The 25443-nt window shown below is 45.0% G+C and overlaps 2 protein-coding genes across 2 annotated transcripts in view; one reads left to right on the top strand and one right to left on the bottom strand.

Moving 5' to 3' along the window:
- Window positions 1-6026: 6026 nt before the first annotated feature.
- Window positions 6027-9475, top strand: LOC110332582 (sulfotransferase 1A1). Its single transcript, XM_021213859.2, has 8 exons — window positions 6027-6134; window positions 6859-6998; window positions 7089-7214; window positions 7296-7393; window positions 8073-8199; window positions 8290-8384; window positions 8772-8952; window positions 9088-9475. Exons 1-8 carry the CDS (start codon window positions 6112-6114, stop codon window positions 9198-9200), a joined length of 903 nt encoding a protein of 300 aa, XP_021069518.1. The 5' UTR covers window positions 6027-6111; the 3' UTR covers window positions 9201-9475.
- A 90-nt stretch (window positions 9476-9565) lies between these two features.
- Sgf29 (SAGA complex associated factor 29) overlaps window positions 9566-25443 on the bottom strand; it is a 22710-nt gene continuing 6832 nt past the window's right edge. Inside the window, exons 2-10 of the mRNA XM_021203810.2 lie at window positions 20336-20432; window positions 17680-17755; window positions 16681-16753; window positions 11636-11700; window positions 10679-10808; window positions 10466-10612; window positions 10272-10307; window positions 10027-10189; window positions 9566-9775 (exon numbers count right to left, since the gene is read on the bottom strand). Coding sequence (XP_021059469.1) covers window positions 9659-9775; window positions 10027-10189; window positions 10272-10307; window positions 10466-10612; window positions 10679-10808; window positions 11636-11700; window positions 16681-16753; window positions 17680-17755; window positions 20336-20410 — 882 coding nt within the window. The 5' untranslated portion in view covers window positions 20411-20432 and the 3' untranslated portion in view covers window positions 9566-9658. The remainder of the gene's footprint in view (window positions 9776-10026; window positions 10190-10271; window positions 10308-10465; window positions 10613-10678; window positions 10809-11635; window positions 11701-16680; window positions 16754-17679; window positions 17756-20335; window positions 20433-25443) is intronic.

The raw sequence follows: 25443 nt of genomic DNA, 5'->3' as shown, positions 1-25443 counted from the left end.
AAAAACCAAAAAAAAAAAAAAAAAAAAAAAAAAAGTAAAAAGCTACCAGGCATGGTGGCGCACGCCTTTAATCCCAGCTCTTGGAAGGCAGAGTCAGACGAATTTCTGAGTTCGAGGCCAGCCTGGCCTACAGAGTGAGTTCCAGGACAGCCAAGGCCACACAGAGAAACCCTTAACGGGGCTGGGGGTGAGGAAGCATGTTCCTCCATGCCTCTTATTCTCAGAGCACTGGCTCCTCTGGAGGGCCTGTGTTTTGAATCCCAGAGCTGTATGGCAGCTCACAATTTGTAATTCCAGTTCCAGGAGACCCAACATTCTCTTCTGGCGTTTGTAGGTGCCACGAATACATGCAGGCAAAACATCCATACACATACAATTTAGATCATTTTTAGACTTCTTGGCGCAGTTTACTGACTGTCTTCCTATTTTCTAATTGGTTGGAATACTGCCTTCTTTCTTCCCTATCCTTCGGATAGTGGATATTATTCTCATATTAGACATTTGTTTTATTGCATCAAGCATGATCCATTGTTTTCTAATCCTCCTTTGTTTGTTGGGTCCTTTCCTAGTTAGCCTCAACTTGAAATACCCCAGGATTATCTGAGTTTCAACTGATGGCTTGACTTGATCAGTCTAGTGTGTGGGGCATTGTGTTGACGACTGACTCAGGAGAGCCGAGCCAACTGCGGGCAGTGCTTTCCTTGGCCAGGTGGGCCTGGGTTGTTTAAGAAAGGTACTGGATATCTGTGGTGCGCATATATACTTGCAGACAAAACACCCAAAACACATGAAATAAAAATATAAATACATATTTTTGTTCTTTATTGCCATCAACTATAGCATTCCTTTGGCCTGGCCTTCCATCCTTGAGAAGTCATTGCTCTTGTTAATGGGCAGTTCTGCTGTTTTTTTGTTTTTGTTTTTGTTTTTTAAAGATTATGCAATCTTCTGCTTGCATGAATACCTACAGGCCAGAAGAGGGCACCAGATTTTATTGTAGATGGTTATGAGTCACCATGTCATTGCTGGGAATTGAACTCTGCATTTCTGGAAGAGAAGCCAATACTCTTAACCCCTCAGCCTTCTTTCCAGTCCCTTTGTACTGTCTTTTGATTCATTCATTTTTTTATTTCCAACATTTATGTTTGGTTTTCATCTAAAACACGCATTTCTTACTGAGTTTTTCAGTCATGTTGCTAACTTTGTTTTTCAAGTCCCGGATTACTTTCTTACTTTGTCCACTTGCATTCTCTTTGAAGTTTACAAGTAAACTTAAATCCCCCCCCCCCCCCGAGACAGGGTCTCTCTGTGTAGCCCTGGCTGTCCTGGAACTCACTCTGTAGACAAGGCTGGCCTCGAACTCAGAAATCTGCCTGCCTCTGCCTCCCAAGCACTGGGATTAAAGGCATGCGCCACCACTCCCACTTAAACTTTTTTCAAGAGTAAAAATAATTATATATAGGTATTTGTGTCTGCCTGTGAGTGTTGGTGCCCACCGTGAACAGATGTATCAGACTCCCTGGAGATGGAATTACAAAGGACTGTGAAATAGGTCCTGGGAATTGAACTCAGATCCTCTGGAAGAAAAGCAAGTGTTCTTAACTGCTCACCAAATTTTCTGCCTAACTTCTGAATTCTTTCTCCAGCACGCTACCCATTTCAGTATCTTGGATTTGGCAGTTGAAGTGTTACACTCTTTTACAGGGACCATCAGACCTTGTTTTTCTTCTTCTGATCTGTGCATCTGTTGGGATGGATATGATTGATTGTCATTTGAGGATTCAACCCCCAGTATTCCTCAGGGGAGCAGGAACAGTTCAAACACCACCAGTAGCATATATTAAATCAAATATAGAAATGCACTTTAGCTGAGTGGTGGTGGCCCATACCTTTAATCCCAGCACTCAAGAGGCAGAGGCAGGTACCTCTCTGAGGTTGAGGGTAGCCTGGTCTACAGAGTGAGTTCCAGCCGGGCATGGTGGCGCACGCCTTTAATCCCAGCACTCAGGAGGCAGATTTCTGAGTTCAAGGCCAGCCTGATCTACAAAGTGAGTTCCAGGACATCCAGGGCAATACAGAAAATACAGAGAAACCCTGTCTCGAAAAACCAAAAAAAAGAGAGGAAAAAAAAAAAAAAAAAAAAAGAACAGAGTGAGTGAGTGAGTGAGTTCCAGGACAGCCAAGGCTACACAGAGAATCCGTGTCTCATGGACGGGGTGGGGGTGGGGGCAGGAAACTCTTTAAATGTGAAGTCGACTATGATGCTGTCAATAAGTACAGAAGATAAACTGCCCCAAAACAAGCATAACTGGGCAGTGAGGTACGCTTTAACCCCAGCACTCAGGAGGCAGAGGTAAGCACATGTGTAAGTTTGAGACCAATCTGGACTACATATCTACTCCAGGACTACATAGTAGAGAGACCCTGTCTCAAAATACAAAAATTAGGTAAAAGTAGGAACAATATTTGAGTGAAAAAAGAGAATTAGAATTTGGTCTGCTGTTTGGCATTGTAATGCTAAATTCTGTACCTGTAGATCCAGTTATGAGTAAATTTTCACTTTTATTAGCTTTTATTTTATTTTTTTTAAAGATTTATTTATTATATGTAAGTACACCGTAGCTGTCTTCAGACAGTCCAGAAGAGGGCGTCAGATCTTGTTACGGATGGTTATGAGTCACCATGTGGTTGCTGGGATTTGAACTCCGGACCTTCGGAAGAGCAGTCGGGTGCTCTTACCCACTGAGTCATCTCACCAGCCCCCTTATTAGCTTTTATTGTGTAATCTTATTCCTTAATTTAAAACTACTGGTTACTAAAGATGCCTACAGCTGGGCAAAAGAGGGGTAGGAGGGTCTTCAGTTCCCATGCTTTAGGTCTGAGAAGAAAGGAGAGAAGGAAAAAGATGGCTTGGGGTAGGTGCATCATGGCAGCACGTTCATGAGGACCTGTCAGTTGGAGAAGGAAGCCCAGGCAGAACATGGCAAGTGATATCCCCCGGTTATTGACAGGGAAGTAGACAAAATAGCATAGAGGGTTGATCTCTGCCCAGCTCTAGTGCTTTACGGCTTATAATAAATATACAGGTGTCTTTCATTCCAGAGCTAAATGATCTAAGTGTGTTAGAAAACCCCAATTTGCCAGGTGGTGGTGGTACACACCATTAATCCCAGCACTTGTGAGGTAGAGGCAGGTGGATTTCTCAGTTCAAGGCCAGTCTGGTCTAGAAAGTGAGTTCCAGGACAGCCAGGGCTACACAGAGAGACCCTGTCTCGGGGGGGGGGGGGATTTAAGTTTACTTGTAAACTTCAAAGAGAATGCAAGTGGACAAAGTAAGAAAGTAATCCGGGACTTGAAAAACAAAGTTAGCAACATGACTGAAAAACTCAGTAAGAAATGCGTGTTTTAGATGAAAACCAAACATAAATGTTGGAAATAAAAAAATGAATGAATCAAAAGACAGTACAAAGGGACTGGAAAGAAGGCTGAGGGGTTAAGAGTATTGGCTTCTCAAAATGACCCCCCCAAAGAAAATCACAATTCATGCTTATTATAACAAGAACCTATAGCTGTAAGAAACGGAAAACAAGAAAAGCATGTTAGGAAACAGGAGAGAAAATAGCAAAAATAAAATAAATGTACTGTAAAGAGGAGGCATGTGAGCAAAATGAGATAAACATAAGAGGAGAAAAAAACCCTAAACTTTAAAAAATAAGATCAAATTGGGAGTGGTGTCACATGCCTAGTACCCCAGCACTTGGCAGTAGCAGGATCAAGAATCAAGACCACCCTCAAGTTATGTACACAGTTCTCTCACACAAAATGCCACATGTAGACTTAAGGTTTAAGCTTGTTCTGGGGATAAAGACACGAACTTTAAATTTTTTTTTAAAAAGTCATACACACATATATTGTTTATGTGTATGTGTGTACACATATTTATGTGTCATAGTACACATATCGAAGTCAGAAGACAAACTGTGGCAGCCAGTTCTCTCCTTTCATTGTAAGAGTCCTGTGGACTGAACTCAGATCATGAAGCTTGGCAGCAAGCGCCTTTACCATCTGAGCTATCCTGCTGGTCCAAAGCTGGACCCTTTGGTCTTTCTTCTTCTTCCTCCCTGCTCAGTAGCAGCAGGTGTACTAGCAAAGCTTTCCAGTCTGTAACCTGTGAGCAAAATGTTGGGAACGATACAGTTCTGAGCTGCAACTCAACACTGTCCTTCCAGCAATGCAGCTCTGTTAGTGGCCCTCTGTATAGGTACCAAGTTCTGAGAGGATCCCCTTTCCACTGGTACCAGATCTCTTCATAGGTGCCTGCTAGTAGGTCCCAAGGCTCTAAGGCCTGGCACTGGATCCAAATGCCCACCCACGAGAAAAAAGATGACATAATATATGGAGATATGTATTTATAGTTTTCTTCAAAGCCAAGGAGAGAAATGTTCTATAGCTCTCTATAGCTCATTATAGATGGGAAGAGCCGGACGCTATGAGAGCACATAGGGTGGTAGTCTCCCTCCTGGGACATGTGTTTTTCTTATGGTGGCTCCTGTAGTGATCCATCATTCCAAGCATGGAACTTTTCTAATGAGACTGGGTGTGTTCATACCTGTAATCCTAGCACTTGAGGGGCTGGAGCAGAATAGCCACAAGGTCAAGTCCACCTTGGATTACATTGTGAATTCCTAGTCAGCCTAGGCTACAGTGTGAGACCTTGTCTCTGTCAGTTCCAAAGCCAGCATTCTTTACGAACTTGTGAAGCAGTTCTCTACTAAAGGAGCCATTCCCTTATCACTGGCAGAAGGAACAGAACTGTGGTGCCTATTAGCATACTAAAAGGCATGCAGGCTCCAGGCTCCTTCAGTATCCCAAGAACCTGTTACACATTTCAAAGTCCATGCTGGCATCTTGGCTCTTCTCACTCCCCTAGCTCAGAAGCTCCCTTTCTACCAGCTTCTCATTGTCCTTATAACCCAGCTATTTCATCTATGCAGCCCCCCAGCCCTATTCTCCAAGTCCTTTTCTTTGTCTTCATCTCTTGCTATCCCATGCCCAAACCCACTTCTCATGATCAAGTCCCCGTCTTCTGGTCATACTCAGTCCACTTCTTTCTCTCTGGACTCTTCCAGATAACTATGGCTGAACTCTCCCTCGCATCTACAATACAATCCTCCCCTCAGTCACACCTTGGAGTGGTCATGTCATTAGTCTACATAGTCTCAAACAAACAAAATTTCCCCTAGGGAAATGGGAAGACTTGTCCTGATGCCCGGCTTTGCACAGCTCTCCTCTGAGATGACAACTCTGTAAGGGTCAGGAGATGCACAGCTGTGATGCAGGAACCTCTGCAGCTCCAGTGCAGCTTGATATTGCATCTTCACTCCAACAGCAGACAAAGGTCAAGGGGGCAGGGTTCTCCTCACTCCTGGAGGTGTGTCTCTCTCAGCCGCAGCCTCCCGTCTTTGCAGAGAGTGAAAACCTTTCTAGGGACTGATCCCCACCAGTCTCGTGTGGTACTGGATGAGGTAGCCTAGAGCCATGAAGGCAGGGGCACCTTCGGGGGCCTTTAGACTCACACCCCCATGAACACCCCTCCAACTCTGTTGCACCTCCAGTTCCTTGACCTTGCTCCTTTCCATCATTCTGGACTTTTCCTGACGTCAGAGGTTCCAGGTATTGCTGTGGTTGCTGTGACCGAAGCCCAAGGTGTCCTCAGGACTGGCTTGGAGCCAGCAGGTGTATGAATGCTCTGTCCCCATCTGGCTACTTTATCCCCTATGCCAGAGTGGATTAATTAGAAAAGCCCCATTGATCTACCTTAAGTTCAGGTAAGTTAGGAAGGAGTCAGAAGCAGAGCAAAAGAAACCCACCATCCTTGCTGCGTCCTGACTGTTTTGTTTTGAACAGGCTAAACCCACAGTCCACAGTAGGGATAACAGAACCCCGCCCCACTCCACCGCCTCCCCTTTTTGTTTCTGGAGAACAGCCAGTCCTAGCACTGCTTCCACTCCCGCCCACTTGGGACACAAAATCTACAGCTCAAAGACCAATTCTGCATTCCCCGAATTGCAACGCCTACACAAAGATCCCTACCACTGAGCACCGGCAGGCATGGCTCAGAACCCCAGGATCAGGTGAGTGGCAGAGTGGGGTGGCCACCTTGTCCTGCCCAGACACTGGTTCCGCTGTTCTTCAAGTGCCAGCTAGTCCCCACACTTCGCTTAGTCTGCCTGACCGCCGCCTGGGCTAGAGCCTCCCTGCTTTCTCCATGCATACCCCACCTCAGAAGAGCAACTGTAGTTTGTCTGAGTTCCCCTCCACTCTGGCTGGTTTTAGAATCCTTTTTATTTTAATAGAAAGTCTGTCCCTACCCTGCAACAAGCTTAATAGCTAATTGGTTACATTTGTCTCAGAGCAAAATAGGATATCAGTTCTAGATGGGCTGAGGCATTTCTGAAAAATAACAGGAAGTCCAAGGGGAAAAAAAAAATGGAGAGGCGCCATGGACTGAAGCTGAACTAGGAAGTAGTGAAGAGACTCAGCTGGTGTCCAGCGTTTCCTCGCGTATGAGCTGGAATATCCTGGGAAACAGCACACACTGGACTGATTCTACCTCAGAGTGCTTTAATGCCCGGACTATGTATGCTTGGGCACTAGGGACATGGAACGACGTTCCACAGGTGATCAGACATATAGCACAGTAGTGACTTTTGGTGGAGATAGATTTGCCTCTGATCCCAGATCTACCTGCCACTTTGGTGGGCTCTGCTAAAGCCCTAGGATCCCAGTCTTAAATAATTTAACACATGGTACTGTGGACTTGCTAGAGAAGTGGGTTTTACTCTGTTCTCAATGCAGCAACATGGAGCTCTGGCATAAACCACTGGTGCCTGTGAAGGGAATCCCACTCATCAGCTACTTTGCAGAGGCAGTAGGGCAATTGCACAACTTCACAGCCTGGCCCGATGATGTGCTCATCAGCACGTACCCAAAGTCTGGTGAGTGAGCAGTGGTCCCCACCACATACACACTTTGATAAGCAGGTCAAGACTCTGAGCCTCGCTCACCTCTTGTTCCTCCCTTTCCAGGTACTACCTGGATGAGTGAGATTGTGGATATGATCTATCAGGGTGGCAAGCTAGATAAGTGTGGCCGGGCCCCCATCTATGCCCGGGTACCCTTCCTTGAGTTCAGCTGCCCAGGGGTTCCCTCAGGTATGTGCATGGAAGTGCTAGAGACAAGTGGAGAAAGGTAGGACCGAGCCCCACTTTAACAAAGTTCCCTGTTCAACTTAGGTCTTGAAACTATGAAAGAGACACCAGCCCCACGGATCATTAAGACACACCTGCCCTTGACCTTGCTCCCTCAGAGTCTGCTGGATCAAAAGGTCAAGGTAAAAACAAACAACCAACAGAAAACCCCAGTTATGGTAGTACTTTTCAGCCTTTCAGTACTTTATGTGGGAAGTAGAGGCAGAAGGATTGGGAGCAACTGGCTACACAGCAGGTTCAAGACCATGTCTCACTCAAAAAGACAGAGAAAAAGAAAGAAGGAATGGAAGTGGGGGTGAGGATGCAAGGAGCCTTTGGGGGGGGGTCATCATAGCTTTGGTTTGTTCTTCTGGGAATTGTGGAACTATTCAAGCCCTGTTTCATCTCATACGGAGGGTTACTGGCTGTTACTCTGGAAGGGCTCAGATAACAAGGAAAATGGAACTCTTCAATGCAGACTAGAGATGCAGAGTCTAGGTGCTCACAGAACACACACGGACAGGCTGATGGGACTCTGACTTAGCATGTGGACGTGCTGACGACGGTGGAGTCAGATGAAACAGTTCAAGAAATAGCCAGGACTTTGGTATTAGAGAAGGTACAATCTTAGGACAATGATGCCTACCTATACGATGAGATCTCAACAACTCAACTGCCAGTCCTGTTTTCTCTTCTGCCATTCCAAAAAGAAGTGCTGGGAAATCCCAAGTGCTAGAAGGTCCCGCCACCTCATTTGGTCTTGTGAAGGGCGACAGGGAAGCAGGGGAAGAAAGCAGAACTGGGGGTTGTCTGCCCCTGCAGGTGATCTACATTGCCCGAAATGCGAAGGATGTGGTTGTCTCCTATTATAACTTCTACAAAATGGCAAAGCTGCACCCTGATCCAGGCACCTGGGACAGCTTCTTGGAGAACTTCATGGATGGGAAAGGTGGGTGTGAGTCTTCAGCAAGGAGGGTCTGGACCTGAGGGGCACAGCTGCGGCTCACAACGCCTGTGCCCACGCCCTGTCCTCTTCCAGTGTCCTATGGGTCGTGGTACCAGCACGTGAAGGAGTGGTGGGAGCTGAGACACACTCACCCTGTTCTCTATCTCTTCTATGAAGACATGAAGGAGGTGAGCCTGCCTGCTCCACTTCCTCCTGTGTCACACGGCCCTCTGAGCCCCATCCTATCCTAGCCCCACAGTAGAACAGCACTGCTGGTCCTACCTCCTGCTCAGGACCACAGCACGGCTCAGCAGAGAAGGCTGCACAGCCCCTATCTTACAGTAGGTGTCGGTCATATGTGCCACCACTGATCAGGTGGCTTGCTGCTCTTGCTTCTCCCTGGTGATCATGCCAAGACAGCAGGGTAGGAAGCCACCTATTTTGACCCAGGGTAAGAGGTTCAGAGTCAAGGCACCAAGTCTGAGAGTTCCTTAGTGGAAGTGACCTGCTCCCTGCGAGTGACCCTCCAATCTGGTTCTATTGACACCCAAACTGAGATCCTCTTCCTGCTCCAGAATCCCAAAAGGGAGATCAAGAAGATTCTAGAGTTTTTGGGACGCTCTCTACCTGAGGAGACTGTGGATTTAATTGTTCACCACACATCCTTCAAGAAAATGAAGGAGAACCCCATGACTAACTACACAACCATCCCAACTGAAGTTATGGACCACGGTGTTTCTCCCTTCATGAGGAAAGGTGAGTAGGAGCCTGGGTGGGCATTTGAAGTACCTGGGGAAGGGAGGTTGGATGTAGCCAACAAAATCTTCAGTCAAAGGGTCCTCTCCTGTGGCTGTGAATCTATTGTCTCAGTCTCTGTCTCTCTCTCTCCAGGTACCACGGGGGACTGGAAAAATACCTTCACTGTAGCCCAGAATGAGTGCTTTGATGCCCACTATGCTAAGACAATGACAGGCTGTGACTTCAAGTTCCGCTGTGACCTATGAGTAGACATGGCTATACTGGGAACCAAGGCAAGCTGACACAGCCCATCATGACCTCAAGAGAAACATGTGATGTAGTCAATCTACTTGTTGTATGCCTAGAGGAAATCTGAGCTAAGAGAATAGGACTGGGGATGTAGCTGAGGCAGAGAGACTTATCAACATGTGTCAGGAAAGCAATCAGTCCTAACACTGAAAAAGAACCTAAAGTACAAACATGCAAAAATAGTAAGATAAACTGTATTTTACCTGAACAAATAAATGCCAGTGGGAGCTGACTGGACCTGCTCCCTCTCGCGGCCATCAGCCCCACGTGCCTGATGGAGGAGGGCAAGAGGGTCTGACGTAGTGAGGCCCAGGAGACACGGTGAGGGGGAAGAGTATTTATTTGATCATAGGAACTCCTTGGTTGCCTTCTCCCATGAGGTTGGCAGTGGCAGATTCAAGCCTACCAGCCCGAGTCACTTTTTCTTGGGCTCCTTACAAGCCACCACGTACCTCTGGGCCACATTGAGGGGAGGGGAGTAGCCATCTGCATAGGAGGTGTCTTCAAACAGGACTGAGTAGTCATCCTGAGGCTGAGAATACACACAGGAAGGGTCAAGGGGCTTCTAGGCCAGGGCAGCCTCTCCTTGCCCTGAGCCCTAGCTGTGTCTCCCCACCTCTCCAGCTTTCCTCTCTACTCTGGAGTCAAGGGGTCTGGTACTACCAGGGAAGCCTATGTGTAGGAGATAAAGGACAGCAAGAAGACAGCAGCCTCCTAAAGAATGAAGGGGACTACCCCTTAAGGGCCTGATATCATCCAAGACCTTTCATGGTGGCTCCTTACCCTCTGTGGTGGGGTGTGAATCAGGGCACGGTAGAAGCAGGTGGTCTGGGGATATAGGGCCAGCACTAGCTGCTCCTTCTGGAACAAGGCCTCGGGGTCTGTCTCAGGGTTAGCTTTCCACTGGGGCAGTGGGATGATGCGCCGACGGCTCAGGGTGTGTCTCCTGGGGGAACAATATAGACCATGACCAGGGACGCTTCTCTCAGAAACTTGGTGACTCCCCTGCTCCCCACCTGGACACTCACTCTTTGCCTTCTTCATCAATGTCGTCTACCTCATACCTGTGAGCAAACAGAAGGGAAACAGTGCTGGAACAGAAGGCACATTTTTTTATCTGGGAGTGGGGTATCAGAGAGGATGAAAAGGGACTGAAGAAGCTTGGGGGAGCACCGCCCAGCACCCTCTGGTGTGGTATGAATGTAGTCAGGCACACACTCACTTGTTGGTAGCATGGCTGTAACTGACTACTTCAGCTAGGATCCACTGCTCATCCCCTTCCACAGCCTTCACCCTAGCAGCCACCTTGTCTCCAGGTTTGGCCACATAGTCCCCTGAGGCTGGAATGGCTCCACAGAGGGGTGGGGGCCTGTAGAGAAAGCCTGTTAGTCTGGCCCCCCAACACCATCCCTTTCTGGCTAGTTCCTGCCCTCACTTGTCACCAGGCTTCCCGATCCAGAGGGGCAGGGTCATGGCGGACTGCTGCAGCAGCGTCATCAGCACCCCTCTGCGCATGGTCTTCCGTGGGGGCTCTGAGTCATTGTAGAGACCTGCGATCTTGGCCGCTGTGGGAAGCAAGTGAACCCCTGAGGCCCTGTGCATGGTACCTGACCCAGTCACACCCAGCAACTGCTCTGACCCAGGACCCCCCCCCCCCCAACTCATCCACATCCCTTCTTAATAGATCTAAGGCTGAGTCTAAGGAACTGACTGGCAGGTCTAACTACCAAATGGGTGAGATGTCAGGACAGCGGCACCTTCATGGAGAGGAACTAAAACAGTGCACAGGAGGCCTTCCAGGATGCGGGTTACATTCTGTCCCCTGACTGAAGTGCTGGGCCAATGACAATTCCTGAAATGTATACCTATCTTTATCTCCTTTCTACCAGTGCATGTAATTTTAGCAAAAGCGGCACAGATTATCTAGTGTGGATCCTTGGTCTCACACTCAGCTCATCACCCTCTTCAACTGAAAACAAACAAAAAATGCTACCATGGTCACACTAAGGGTAAAGAGTTGCCTCTGTGGTAAGGTGGGGGTCAGGAAACCAAGGCAACAGAACCTGAGGAAACCTGGAAGGCTGGGGGCTAAGCAAGTTTCAAATGTGTAGCTAGCCTGGGAATATAAAGCGTGACAGACTGTCACCAAAGTGTTCCATAGAGAACAGTACAGGAAGGAAAGAGATGACCAGCTCTGGCCGAGTGACTAAGGGCAGTAGGAGGGGTGGGCAGAGAACTAGGCGAACTCTCTGCCTGAGTCTGTGCCAGACAGCTCTGTGAGGTGACCCTACTGATTTAGGTCCCATGATCCTGGTGCTAGGAGCCATGACTGCTATCCCATGAGCCCCCACCTTGCCTGGTAAAGAAATGTCCTGTGTTTTCTCCCACTCACCAATCCGCCTCTCTTCCAACAGAGACTTGATCTCAGCTATCTTATCCAGCGCTTTGCGGAGGATGCTAGGCAGGGAAGGGAGAAAAGAATGCTGGGTGAGAGAGGCACTCAGCACAGGCGTCATGGCAGAGTGGGCTCCTCAGACCAAGTCTACGATGAAAACGTCAAGCCCTATGGGTGTGATGGATGACACCTGCAATCTCAACACTTAAGAGTCTACAGCAATTATGTTGTGACTTTGATGCTATTTTAGCAGCAGTTAGTTCCAGGTTTGCCTTGTGTCCAACACAAAAGGAGAGACTACAGAGATGGCACAATGAGTTAAGTACCTGTTGTACAAGCCTGAGGATCTGAATGAGATTCCCAACACCTATGTGAAAGCTAGACATCAAGGTGTGTTCCTGTAATTCCAGCATTGAGTTACCATAGAGACAATCAGATCCTTGGAGCCCATTAGCCAAACAGCCTAGCCGAATCAATGAGTCCCACGTTCAATGAGAAACCCTGCCTCAAAAACTAAGGTGGATAATAATCAAGGAAGATACCCAATGCTGACCTCTGGCCTCTACATGCACACTCATCTCACATGCCTGGGAACCTACAAAAACACATGTACACACCACATAAACATATATATACCACACACAAAAAATATTAATAAAAAGAAAAGAAATACACACCCTAAAGAGAAGTGAATACTACCCCAGACATCTCAGTCAACAGGTCTGTATATGTTACAATTCTGTGACAGCAACCCCCCAGGATTATAATATAGGCAAACAAATTTTACTGCTCATGACACCCCTGCCAGCAACTGAGGTTTGGTCTTTTACTGTGTATTGTAATGCTAAGTGCTATAGACCTAAGTGAGCTATGTGATTCAAATTATTTCTGATTGGTGAAAAGACGCTGACAGTCAATAGCTGGGCAGAAGAGACACAGGCGGGGGTTTAGGGTTAGAAGAGAACCAGTAGGGAAGAAGGTGACAGGAGAAAAGCTGCCTTGGATTAGGTGAGTCATGAAAATGTGGCCCCAAGGGCTGGCCAATTGGAGTTAAGAGCAGCCCAGATGAAACATAGTAATAACTCAGGGTTATCAATAGGAAAGTAGATTCTAATAGCATAGAGGGTAGATAGATATCTACCCAGTTCTTGTGCTGTTTAAGGATTATTGTAAACATAAAGGATGTGTGTGTTTTATCCAGGAACTAAATGGTCAGGGGCAGGGTAGAAACCCCAGATTGGAATTAAAAATTTCTTCAACAGACAGCTTAATGTCATAGTGTAACATGTTACATGCTCTACATAAACAGTCATATACAAACAGGGCGTGTACAGTCATATACAATCACACTGGATTATAGAAATAACTGTGACACACATCTCATATTCACACATCTCACATTCACAGAATGTCTTTATTGTGTAAGAGGCCACAGTGAGTATCAATACATCAAAGTTTATGTCAATGCACTGTGATAGTCACACCATGGGATTCATCAATGACAAGCCTCAGAATGTTAACTGACCAATGACTACATTTTTTTTTTTTTTTTTCAGTGCTAGGGATCGAAACAAGGGCCACTTGCAAGGTAGGCAATTGCTCTTCCACTGAGCACTAATCCCAATCCTGCTTTTCAACTGTAACAGCATAAATGGCAGTCAGGCATGGTGGCTCAGCTTTAGTCTCAGCACTCAGTAGGTAGAAGCAGGTGTATTTCTGAGTTCCAGGTCAGCCTGGTCTACAAAGCAAGTTCCAGGACAGCCAAGGCTATACAGAGAAATCTTGTCTCAAAAAATCAACCAACAAACACCACCACCAAAAAGCACAAATGGTGATGTAGCAGAAAGTAGAGAGAGCCCTAAGAAAGCAGGAGACTGAGAGGTTACTGACGCCGCTCTGCCCAACTCTGCAGGAATCTGGCCAAGGCTCTGGCCTGAATGACAAGGAGGGATATCTGATTTGAGTCTAGCCCTAACAGGCTCCTGTGTTTGAGCAGGTGGTCCTTCGCTGGCACTTTTGGCAGTGGTTCAGGATCCTTCAGGAGGTGGGACTTTGCTAAAGGAAATGGTCTGGTAAGATGCAGACCTTATGGGTTCTGGCCTGAGATCTGCTTCTTCTTCTTNGACTTTGCTAAAGGAAATGGTCTGGTAAGATGCAGACCTTATGGGTTCTGGCCTGAGATCTGCTTCTTCTTCTTCTTTTTTTTTTTTTTTTTTTTTGAGAGGGTTTCTCTGTGTAGCCCTGGCTATTCTGGCTCACTTTGTAGACCAGGCTGGCCTCGAACTCAGAAATCCACCTGCCTGAGATCTGTTTCTTCTGGGAATTCCAATACAGTAAGGAGTAAATAACATAGGGAAACTCTGGGAGCTGTTCCAAGTAGTAGAGGGAAAAGAGGGGTCTAGAGAGACGAGCCCAGCATCAAGCAAGGAGACAAATAGTATCTTGAGCCTTCTAACAGAAAGTTGTTACTGTGTTACAAACACCTGCAGCTGAAGCATCAAACCTGAATCTAGAAGTCAGGAAGCACAAAGCACACCCATGAGAGGGACTACTACAGAATAACTAACCTATAACCTACAGAAGGTCAAGTCACAGAGGGATAAGAGAGACTGAATCAAGATCAAAGAGACTGGAGACAAGACATTGAGCAATGGAGATCTGCACTAGAACAGGACCTGTCTCATGATCAAACATGAGGAAGTTTTCTGGGTCACAGTTTTATACCCGAACTGATGTCCTAATTTTGCGATGATTACGGTTTTATAATCATGTCTCAATAGTTATGATATATAATAAATATTAAACATTTACATGATACATAAGAGACAGTATGGTGTTGACTACATATCATCCAGTGGCATGGGTTTGTCTGACCTATTTTGAGAGTGGTTGGACCTGGCAGCCTCGTCTCTTTTGCTTTCTCTCTTCCAGCTGCTAGGTTGGGAGAGTCTAGTTGGCTGTTTAGATATTGTGTAAGAGCCTAAAAGCCTGAATTAGCAAAATGACTTCACTGTAGGCCCATGTTTACCTAACTGCCTTCTAAGTGCTGAATGTTGGGTAAGTCATGCCAGACATTTCATCCCAAACTCCTGTGTGGGTCTTCACTCTGCCAGCAGTCAGGAGAGGAAGGGGCAGCTTGCTTTTTACTCTCAGATGAAGACCTGGGGATGTGACTCAATGATACAGAGCTTGCACAGCATGTACTACAAAAGGGAAAGCAAACACACGCAGCACTCTGCCTTCTGCAAGCTCCACTGGCCCAGGTGAGTGGTCTTCTGCAGGAGTGGAACCATCCATCTTCTGTTCTGTGCCCCAGCCTTACATGGAGAGCCATGTCAGACCCCTCCATACACACCAAAAACTTTGGCAACCTGATCTTCCCATCTGCAAACCAGCTCCCTAGTGAACCTCCAAGACTGCTGCTCTTGAGTTGGCCTTTTCTCATTACCCTTCTACCATGTCCCACTCACCCATCACACCTTGGGTCTGGTCTCTAGCTGGCCTTGAATCCTGCTCCAACCCTTCTTTTTATTGCAGCTTTAGGATTTATTAGTTCCCTCTCTGAAGTGAGGCCTGTGATACAGGAAGCCTTTGTGAACTGAGCCATGTAGGGCTACTCTAGTTCTTATCTCACAGCTGGAATCCTTAGGGTCCTCAAAATGCAGTCATCACTAAAAACGTCAGTCAAACACTTCTTAGGAAGGCTAAAAGTTAATTTTCTGGCTACAACCTGCTGTAAAAAGTAGAAAGCCTGGCAGTGGTGGCATATGCCTTTAATCCCAGCACTCAGGAGGCAAAGGGAAGTGAATTTCTGAGTTCGAGGCCAGTCTGATCTACAGAACAAGTTCCAAGACAACCAGGGCTACACAGAGAAACCCTGTCCCTGTCTTTTTAAAAAAATAGTAAAGAGAATTGGCTACACATAATGCCACATTAACTGTAACTTCTGTCAGAGTCCTATGAGATGTGTTCATTTAAAAAAAAAGTGTGGGTCTGGAGAGATGGCTCAGCAGTTAAGAGTACTGACTGCTCTTCCAGAGGTCCTGAGTTCAATTCCCAGCAACCACATGGTAGCTTACAACAATCTGTAATGGGGTCTGATGCCCTCTTCTGGTGTGTCTGAAGAGAGCAGTGGTGGTGTATTTGGTGTATTCATATGCATAAAATACATAATAAATAAATCTTTAAAAAAATAAAAATAAAATAAAAAATAAAAATAAATGTGCCGTAGAGAGGCCCTGCTCAGCACCTAGCAGAGTTCTGTGGACTTCCACCTTAGAAACCAGGCTTCCCATTTCCAAGTTGTATGGGTTTTGACAGATTTTATACTCTGTCTATGATTCAGTTTCCTTGACAATAAACTGGGACAACACTATAAACTACAACAAGGAGTGCTTTGAGGATCAATGAAGTGAATAAACATATGAAGTATTTGGGCTAGACACGGTGGTGCACATCTTCAGTCGCAGTACTAGGGAGGCAAAAGGAGAACAATCCCTGGGAGTTTGAGGCCAACCTGGTCTACGTGGTTAGCTCCAGGCCAACGCTACACGGTGTGACTCAGAATCAAAAAATAAAAAAATTAAGAAAACACTTGGAATGGTACCAGGAGCACAGTCATGCCACCCAATGGTCCTCATTACCATTACAGGCTGCATTCGTCTGTATCCATAGCAGGGGAGGGTCAAACAGTCTGTAGTATCTGATATTATCACCACATAATCCCTCTGTATGTTCACAGTCCAGTAGAGTTATTATCCTGACTTTAAGGACAAGGCAACAGAAATTCAGCTGACTGACTGCCAGGTCAGAAATTATATGAGGGGACATGGCATGCTTTACTGCCATCTATAAAGCAATAAGCTAAAGGAAAAGACTGGGTAATGAAGCAAGAGCTTGGGAAGGTTTAAGCAATGGGAGAGGTTGAGCAGGACCCTCTTCACAGACAGAAGGCAAGTAGGGGCCATGGTCTCTGAGCATATGTGGTCCAGCCCCGGAGGACAGGGACCGGAGAGCAGCAGCACCCTGAGGGTGGTACTCACTTGCACTCGGCCTCCGCATCAGTCTTGGCGGTTGTGTAGAGGCCTCGAAGCTTTGTCCGGTAATAAGGAGAAACTATAAACACAAGGATAAGGAAGTATGAGTAAGAGGAGGTGGCAGTATGTGGCCTTGATTCCAAGATACCAGAATCTAAGCTTGAAGAGGCTTGGAGGCCAGGGCCTGGATTCTAGGCTTATAAGAGTTTAAACATGCTAACAGAAGGTTAGTAAGATGGCTTAGTGTGGCAAATACTAGCTTTGCTCTAAGCTCTATCACTCAAAAAAAAAAAAAAAAAAAAAAGCTGGGCATGCCAGATGTTATATTTGTTTTAATCTCAGGACTTGCAGAGGCAGGTGGATATCTACAAGTTTAAGGCCAGTCTGGCATATACAATAAGATCTAGGACAGCCAGGGCTACACAGTGTACTGTGTCTACAAACAAACAAAAAATGGAAAGAGTGAATGGTGCCTGAGGAACAAACATGAGGTTGGCCTCTGCACATACACATATATGTATACATGTGCATACACAACCACCCCCAACATACATTTAAAATGGGCTCCCTGTTCAATATGATCACATTTCCATATGGTAAAAACACCATCATCACTCTTGAAAAGCATTCTAACCTGTTACCTAACCTACCCTGACAGTTACTGGGAACGGTTACTGAACTATTCTAACTTAGGTAGCTGCAGGCACCGGGGTGGCCTGTCTTGGGGCATTGCAGAGGCCATAGGGGAGCTCTGCTGTAAGGGTAAGTTCTCCTGCACACACGACTTTCTAGTCCTGAGCTGAGGGTCTCTGGGGTCCTTTGGTGCAGGGCAGTCTGTCATCAGTCCCTGTCACTTTAGGTCATTCAGCCAAAAGGAATGACAACGCTTAAGAACTCTGGAATACACAGATACAGCAAAAAATCACTTTTGAGACACATAGTAAGTTTCTGTTCCTAGCCGCAGTTCCTTCCCTCCTCCTTTCTCTCCTGCCCTGAGTTACTCACTCTTGTTCTCTGTCTGCATCCGCTCGTGGGTTTTCTGGATGTTCACCAAGTTGTGCTCACTTCTCGACCGCTCTTCCTGTAAGAATGAGGTCAAGAGGCCATGAGGTAGACCTTTTACACTAAAAAGCCCCACTGTTTACTTAACGCTCCCTCCGTGGTACACTGTCCTGTGGGATCTGACAGACGCCTCAGGCATATCTCTATGGTCACAGCAGTACACACAAGAGTCCTACCTCCTAAACATCCTCCACGCTCCTGCCAGCCTCGCATCCCAGTCCATGCTCCCAAGACTCTGGCAGTATCTTTGTACTTTCTCTAGTTTCCTCTTTTCTGGAACTGCCACACAGTTGGAATGAAACATATGTAACCTACCAGGATCTTTCACTTGGCAAATATGTGCCAGTATTTTATGACTTATTTTCAGGGTACACTTATTACAAAGGATATTATCTGAAATACTTCCCACTGGCTCGTTGGACCATGTAAGCCAGCAGAACAACCAGTGTGTGACTAAACGCCAATAAGTCAGGTATGATGACACATGCCTTTCAGTCTAGCACTTGAGAAGGAGAGGCAGATAGGTCTACAAGTTCTAGGCCAGCCTGGTCTACATAGCAAGTTCCAGTCTAGCCAGGCCTACATAGAGAGACACTGTCTCAAAACAAACCGCACACAAACACACACACAACTTCCATGAGCAAATGCTTGGCAAGTTCCTGGTAATTATGAATAAAACAGAGCAATGACATGCCTAACATGTTACAGTATGCTATAGGCACAAACATAAACCACTCTCTATTTGTGAATGAAAAATAAAAGCTATTTTAAAATATAGGAGATGGAGAGATGGCTCAGCAGTTAAGTGCACTGGCTATTTCAGAGGACAAAGGTTCTGTAACTGATGACTTCTTCTGGCCTCTAGAGGCACCAGGTATGCATGTAAAGAACATGTAGGCACTCACCTATAATCATAAAATAAAAATAAGTCTGAAAAAAAAAAAAGATTAGTACAGTAGGCAGATTCAATTCCCTGGCCCTCACTCAGGACAAATTACAGGTGCATGTGATTATCACCTTCTAGTACTGGAATGGGGCACTGTCCATTTTTGGGTATGAAACACATACCCTTACCATACCTAGACCATTGGTATACATATGCAACATGAGTGGTAAAGTAAACAGGGAAGAAAAAGGCTTTGGGAAAAGACAGAAGATGGCCTATGCACTGCGGAAACAAGACAAATTGTAGCCAGTCTTTTGCTACTTTGTGGGTCTTCCACCCTTCCAATCCCCTAACACTAGATAGGAGAGAAAAAAGGATAGATGGGAGAGGAAAGAGATCCCTTAATAAGGTCAGGGATCAGAAGGGGCAATGGTAGGACTACCTTCTGCTGATTAGGGGTGTTGGGTTCCTTGAGGCACATTAGATCTTCAAAGTCAGGATATCTTATTATTTCTTCTTTTGTGCTCAACTACTTAACAAACCGCAACCAACAACATCCAATAACTAACCAACAACCCACAACCCACCCTGCCTCTTGGGGCCCTAGCATTTATATGCTACATATCCCACACCTGGGACTAAAATGAAAACATATTCTTATATTTGTTTTTTAAAGAAAACAAAATTCCAAAATTGTCACTCTAACAAATTCAGGATGAATGAGGAGCTTCATTCACAGGAAACAATTATTAATTAGAATAAGATGATCAAAGTGAGTCTTCTTATAGGAAAAGGCAAAGAATAGAAGTCAATCTAGAAATAGTGAGAGCCTCTAGAGTCAGGCAGACCCACCAAAAAATGCTAAGCAACTCTAAAACCATCCATTGTGGGGAAAGAAAAGCCAATAAGGCCGGATAGGTATTTTGAACAGACAGGGGCCAGAGTTGCCACGAGAAAGGCCTTCCATCCTTGCTGCTGCAGCCCATAGGCACATTGGGAGTCTGTGGACCTCTAGTCCATGAATGTCTCTGGGGTACTTTAATATAATGATGTACTGTGACTGTTCCTGACCCAGTAAGAGAGCAGCCTAAGCTATATCCAGAAGTACAGTCAATGCCTGTTAAGAATTACTCTAAAACTCTCCCCATATCAGAAGGGGGTAGACCCTAGTATATATCGCCATAGTAATCTGTCTGATACAAGCTTATGAACTAAGGCTTTATTTTCAACTGAGCTGCAGCTCAGAAATGTGGCCATGGGCCAGGTATTTAATTTAGGCAGCCCAGGGTTAACTAGCAGGTCTGGGTTGTCTAAACTGCACACATTGACTAGACCCTGGAAGTTAACTCTAAATCTTCAGACTGTCTTGCCTAGTAAGAGCATCATGTTTACTTGGAGTTTGGGAATAGGGGAAGGAAAGGGGTGATGGCTAATGGGTGTGGGACTAAAACTAATTATGGTTCCAGTTGTACAACTAATTACTAAACGTCACTAAATTGTATGCTTTCAATAGGTCTGGCTTTCAAACAGCTGTTAAACAACAAGAACCTTGAAATCTTGTACTTGACAGAAAACCCAACAGGATCAGCAGTCAGACACAAGAATTCCTCCTCCCGCCTCCTGCACAGCCTCTTAGCTCATGCACTCGAGGTCTCTCTGAACACAACCCCATCTCCATACAGCTTAGCCTCACAGCCCAAACTTTGCTCTTACCTGGGTTTGCTTGATCAGCTGATGGAGCTCTGTGAGAAGCTCTGCAATTCGAGAATCAGCAGACACAAGGGCCATGGGACGGGCCTGTGAAGGGCATCTGGTCAGAGAGGGAAGAAAGAAGGGAAAGCTATCATTGCCTGCTATGGGTTGAACTGTATTTCTGCTATCTGAAGTCCTAATCCTTGATGCATGTGAATGACCTATTTGGAAATAGAGCCTTTGCAGACGGAAGCCAAGAGTAGAATAAAAGCTTTAGGAGTGACTGTGTCCTTATAAGAAGCAGCAAATGCATGCAGAGGCATGAGATTGGCACAGAGGCAGATATTGGAGTGATGTGGCTTTGAACTTGAGAGTTTTTGCCTTAGCTTTCAGAGTAGCCAGAATGATAGCCAAGGACCACCAGACTCTAAATATGACTTTATGTGAAGATGGTTTCCAAATCAAAGGAACACTGTTTTCTTACTAGAGTGGAAAGATAAATTATACACACACACACTCACTCACACACACACACGCACACACACACACACACACAAACTTGCTCATAACAAAGTAAATGTATTATAGTGGTATTATGATGAATATGTTTTTATTTAACAAAAAGTAAGCTGGGCAGCGGTGGTGCACGCCTTTAATCCCAGCACTTGGGAGGCAGAGGCAGGTGGATTTCTGAGTTCAAGGCTAGCCTGGTCTACAGAGTGAGTTCCAGGACAGCCAGGGCTACACAGAAAAACCCTGTCTCAAAAAACAAAAAACAAACAAACAAAAAAAGAATCAAGAATAGAAAGTGTCTTCCCCTCCTCATAGAATAGTAAGTAACGGCAGAGTAATAAGGAATACAATGAGCTTTCATAAGTTACACTAAGAGAAAAATAGGCTTGGAACAAATTTGTGATCAAGGACAAATATTCATTCTAGGCCAGGTCCAAGGATGAAGCCACAGGTGTGCACTATGATAAAGCAAGGACATGTGAAACTGTCAACCTCCTTCTATAACTCCCCTGTGTAACACTTTATCTATGAGGTAGTTTTATAAAGAACTTTTGTCTAAGAAGGTATAAATTGCCAGGAGAAGAAATAAAGTGTGGCATTTGAGGCTCATCAACCAAAATGTATATATTTATATGTCTGTCTATATGTATGTACATATTTACATGCATGGGTATACATGCATGTATATAAATATGCATAAACACTTGTGGAATTGTTGAGAGAGGTAGATGGGTCTGGCCAAAATATGTGCGTGTGTGTATGTATATGTGTATATGCATCTATGTGTTTGTGTGTCTATGTGTATACATGACCTTTACTCTTAATCTTTTTCTTTCTTACTGGCTCACAGAGTTAACGAACTCCAAGTCTCTCGCCTGGTCAGTGAGGGGCCCTGTGAGTCAGACTCTCTGTTGCTATCAGCAGGAATTTATTGTGAGCCCATAGCTTTTGGCCATGAAATAGCAAAGGGTTAAAGACATAAGAATTGCCAAAGAAAAGCAGCTTTGGCCCTGATTGCTAACTCCATACCTCTTCAATGCCTTCCTCAGGAAACTGGGTGCTGGCAACCTTACTTCAAAAAAAAAAAAAAAAAAAAAAAAAAAAAATACTGAGGTATAGCTCAGTGGTAGCATGGTTGCCTAGTGTACACAGGCTCTGCATTCAATCCTGTCTTAGTGTTTCTATTCCTGCACAAACATCATGACCATGAAACAAATTGGGGAGGAAAGGGTTTATTAGCGTACACTTCCATACTGCTGTTCATCACCAAGAAGTCAGGACTGGAACTCAAGCAGGTCAGAAAGCAGGAACTGATGCAGAGGCCATGGAGGGATGTTTCTTACTGGCTTGTTTTCCCTGGCTTGCCCAGCCTGCTCTTATAGAATCCAAGACTACCAGCCCAGAGATGGCACCACCCACAAGGGGACCTCCTCCCCCTTTGATCACTAATTGAGAAAATGCCCCACAGCTGGATCTCACAGAGGCATTTCCCCAACTAAAGCTCTGTTCTCTGTGATAACTCCCGCCTGTGTCAAGTTGATACAAAACCAGCCAGTACAAATCCCCAGCACTGGGACAAGGGAAAAAGGGGAGAAAAAAAGACGACTATGAAGGATAAAGACAAAAGACAAGATTCAACATGAAAAAGGACCTGGTACAAGAGGAGCCCCTTCTTCTCAGCGTAGGAAATGCACAGAACATTTGCATTGGGAACACAAATTTACTTATATATCCACAGGAAATGAAAAGCTGTAGATATCATCAAAACTGATAAAAACGAGAGAGCAGTAGAAGTCTCCTGAAAACCTTGGCCTGAAAACCTGAAAAGTGCTTAATTGAAAAATGTCTCTGTTTATAATTTCCCACTATACACAGCACGGTTAGTAGCTTAAAACAGAAGGCAGAAAATGTAGTGAGAATCCTGAATTTTTTTTTTTTTTTTTAAAAAAAAAAAACAAAAACACAGAGGGCTGGTGAGATGGCTCAGTGGGTAAGAGTACCCGACTGCTCTTCTGAAGGGCCAGAGTTCAAATCCCAGCAACCATATGGTGGTTCATAACCATCTGTAACAAGATCTGACTCCCTCTTCTAGAGTGTCTGAAGACAGCTACAGTGTACTTACATATAATAAATAAATCTTTAAAAAAAAAAAACACAGAAATACTATAAAAATGGTTTTTGTTGTTGTTGTTGTTTTGGTTTCTCTAATGTGTTTTTGTTTTAATCCCAGGTGTGGGGATATGGGTGCTTCTTCAAACTGACTATTGCTGTTGGCTATCATTTACCATGTACTTTGGCAGCATGGTTTTGCCAGCTGCAGATAGTTTCTGCAGTTGTATGACATTTGGAATTCTGGGAACTTTTCAGAGGGTACATAAATTTGGGGCCTCCAATAGGGGAGGTCAGGTGGTTGTTGGTCCTTTATAGAGGTTGTTTGCAGTTTGTTAGTAGCTGTGGTCAAAAGTGATCAAAGAAGAAACAAAAGGAAAGAAATCAGACTCAGGAATTTCCTGGGGGTGAGGAGGATAAAAGATGGGAAAAAGAAGTCACAAAGTAGCAAAGACTGCTACAATCTGTTGGCAACTTATCCTTCACCTCAGAAGGAATTTCTCTGCTGCACACCACAGGACTCCTCAGAGTTTCACTGAGGTAGGAGCCCCTTGAATTTTGGTTGCACTTACTTCCCATCCTCTGGTGCACATATGGGTTACCAACAAGTTCAAAGTAGTTGCTACCTCCTGCTTACTTGGTCCAACCAGCATAATGTCATCAATTTTGTAAACTAATGTAATATTTTATGGAGAAACAGAAAATCAAGATCCCTTCTAGCCGGGCATGGTGGCGCACGCCTTTAATCCCAGCACTCGGGAGGCAGAGGCAGGCGGATTTCTGAGTTCGAGGCCAGCNTGGTCTACAGAGTGAGTTCCAGGACAGCCAGAGCTACACAGAGAAACCCTGTCTCGAAATAAAAAAAAAAAAAAAAACAAAAAACAATGTTAGACTTTGGTCACATCCCTAGCTATAGGTCAACTTTTTTTGTTGTTACTGTTGTTCTTTCTCAATACTCTTGTGAATTATACACTGCAAACTGTTTCCTTTGTTCTGAGAATTGACTGATCATAATGTTTCATGGTATGTTAACTGTCTGACCATAAACCTACAGGTAACTTTCCCAAGACCATAAAAATAACTGTAAAATTCCAATTTTTATTCACTTGCTCTTTTGCCCTAAAAAGGCCTTTCTGTTTCTGATCTGGGAGTGTTCATTCTACTACCAAGGAGAACTATAAGTTTGGCCTAGTCATAAAAATAGAATTTTACCTTGTAATAGCTTGGGGTTGGCTCATTTTCACCACCATACAACACTGGACTGGAGAGTTAATACATCCCTGGGGTAAAACTATGAAGGTATATTGCTAGCTTGCCAACTAAAATCAAATTGCTTCTGGTGGTCATTATGGCCAGGTACCGAGAAAAAGGCATTTGCTAGATTAATAGCTGCATACAGTGTGCCAGGAGATGTGTTGATTTGCTCAAGTAAGTATGCCACATTGAGGTCATTCCTTCAAGACAACAAGACCTGAGCCCCCCCCCCCCCAAACACCTGCCACACACTATGAAGGCAGAATGGACTTAAACTCACAGTTCTGCCTCAGCCTCCCAAGTGCTGGGATTACAACTGTGTGAAACTGTACCAAGGCTGTTTTGTAAGATAAGATCTCTATATCTTTGTGGGCTCCTTAGACCTCTGGGCTGATGTAATTCACCCAGCTCAGCCCTAGAGTACTATGTATGCACCGCATGATGCAGCCAATACAAGCTTTTACATTGATGTATAGTTTCATTTTCTAAGTCTATTCTCAGGAGTGGAATTACTGGATCACTTGTGTCTAGCCTTCAAAAGAATAGCCTGGTTGTTTTCACAGTGGGTATGTCATTTTACTAACAGCAATGACATTCTAGAATGTCTGCATCTATGCCAACATACCCTACTGTCTTTTTGCTATTGTCATCCTAGTCTGATATGGCATCTTGTTTGTTTTATTTTGTTTTTGTGCAGTATAAGAACACAGGCTTTGCACAAACAAAAAAAGCGTGTTATAAAAACAGCTTACCTTGTTGAAGTCATGTCCCCAAGACTCAGTTTGGAGGAAAAAAAGATTGTACTTCCTAAATATTTAAGACATGTGCTTCCAAGAGCACAGTTCAGCAATAAAAAGAGAAATAACTGAACTCAGAAATGGAGAAAGGGCAGTTTGCCAGAAGGTGGTAATATAAATGATCACTAATCACATGAATAGATTCCATTATCATTAGCTATTAAGGACTTGCAAATCAAAGCAACTGGGGCCAGAAAAGTAGTGCAGTGGTGGAGCATTTGGCTATTCTGGATCTCACTCTGTAGACCAGGCTGCCCTCTAATTCAGAGACCTACCTGCCTCTACCTCCTGAGTACTGGGATTAAAGTGTGAACTACAATGCACAACACTATTCTTTTTTTTTTTTTGGTTTTTTCGAGACAGAGTTTCTCTGTATAGCCCTGGCTGTCCTGGAACTCACTCTGTAGACCAGGCTGGCCTCGAACTCAGAAATCCACCTGCCTCTGCCTCCCGAGT

Source organism: Mus pahari, chromosome 1, assembly GCF_900095145.1.
Source record: "Mus pahari chromosome 1, PAHARI_EIJ_v1.1, whole genome shotgun sequence".
Lineage (NCBI taxonomy): Eukaryota > Metazoa > Chordata > Mammalia > Rodentia > Muridae > Mus > Mus pahari.
This window is presented reverse-complemented; position numbering and strand designations above follow the sequence as displayed.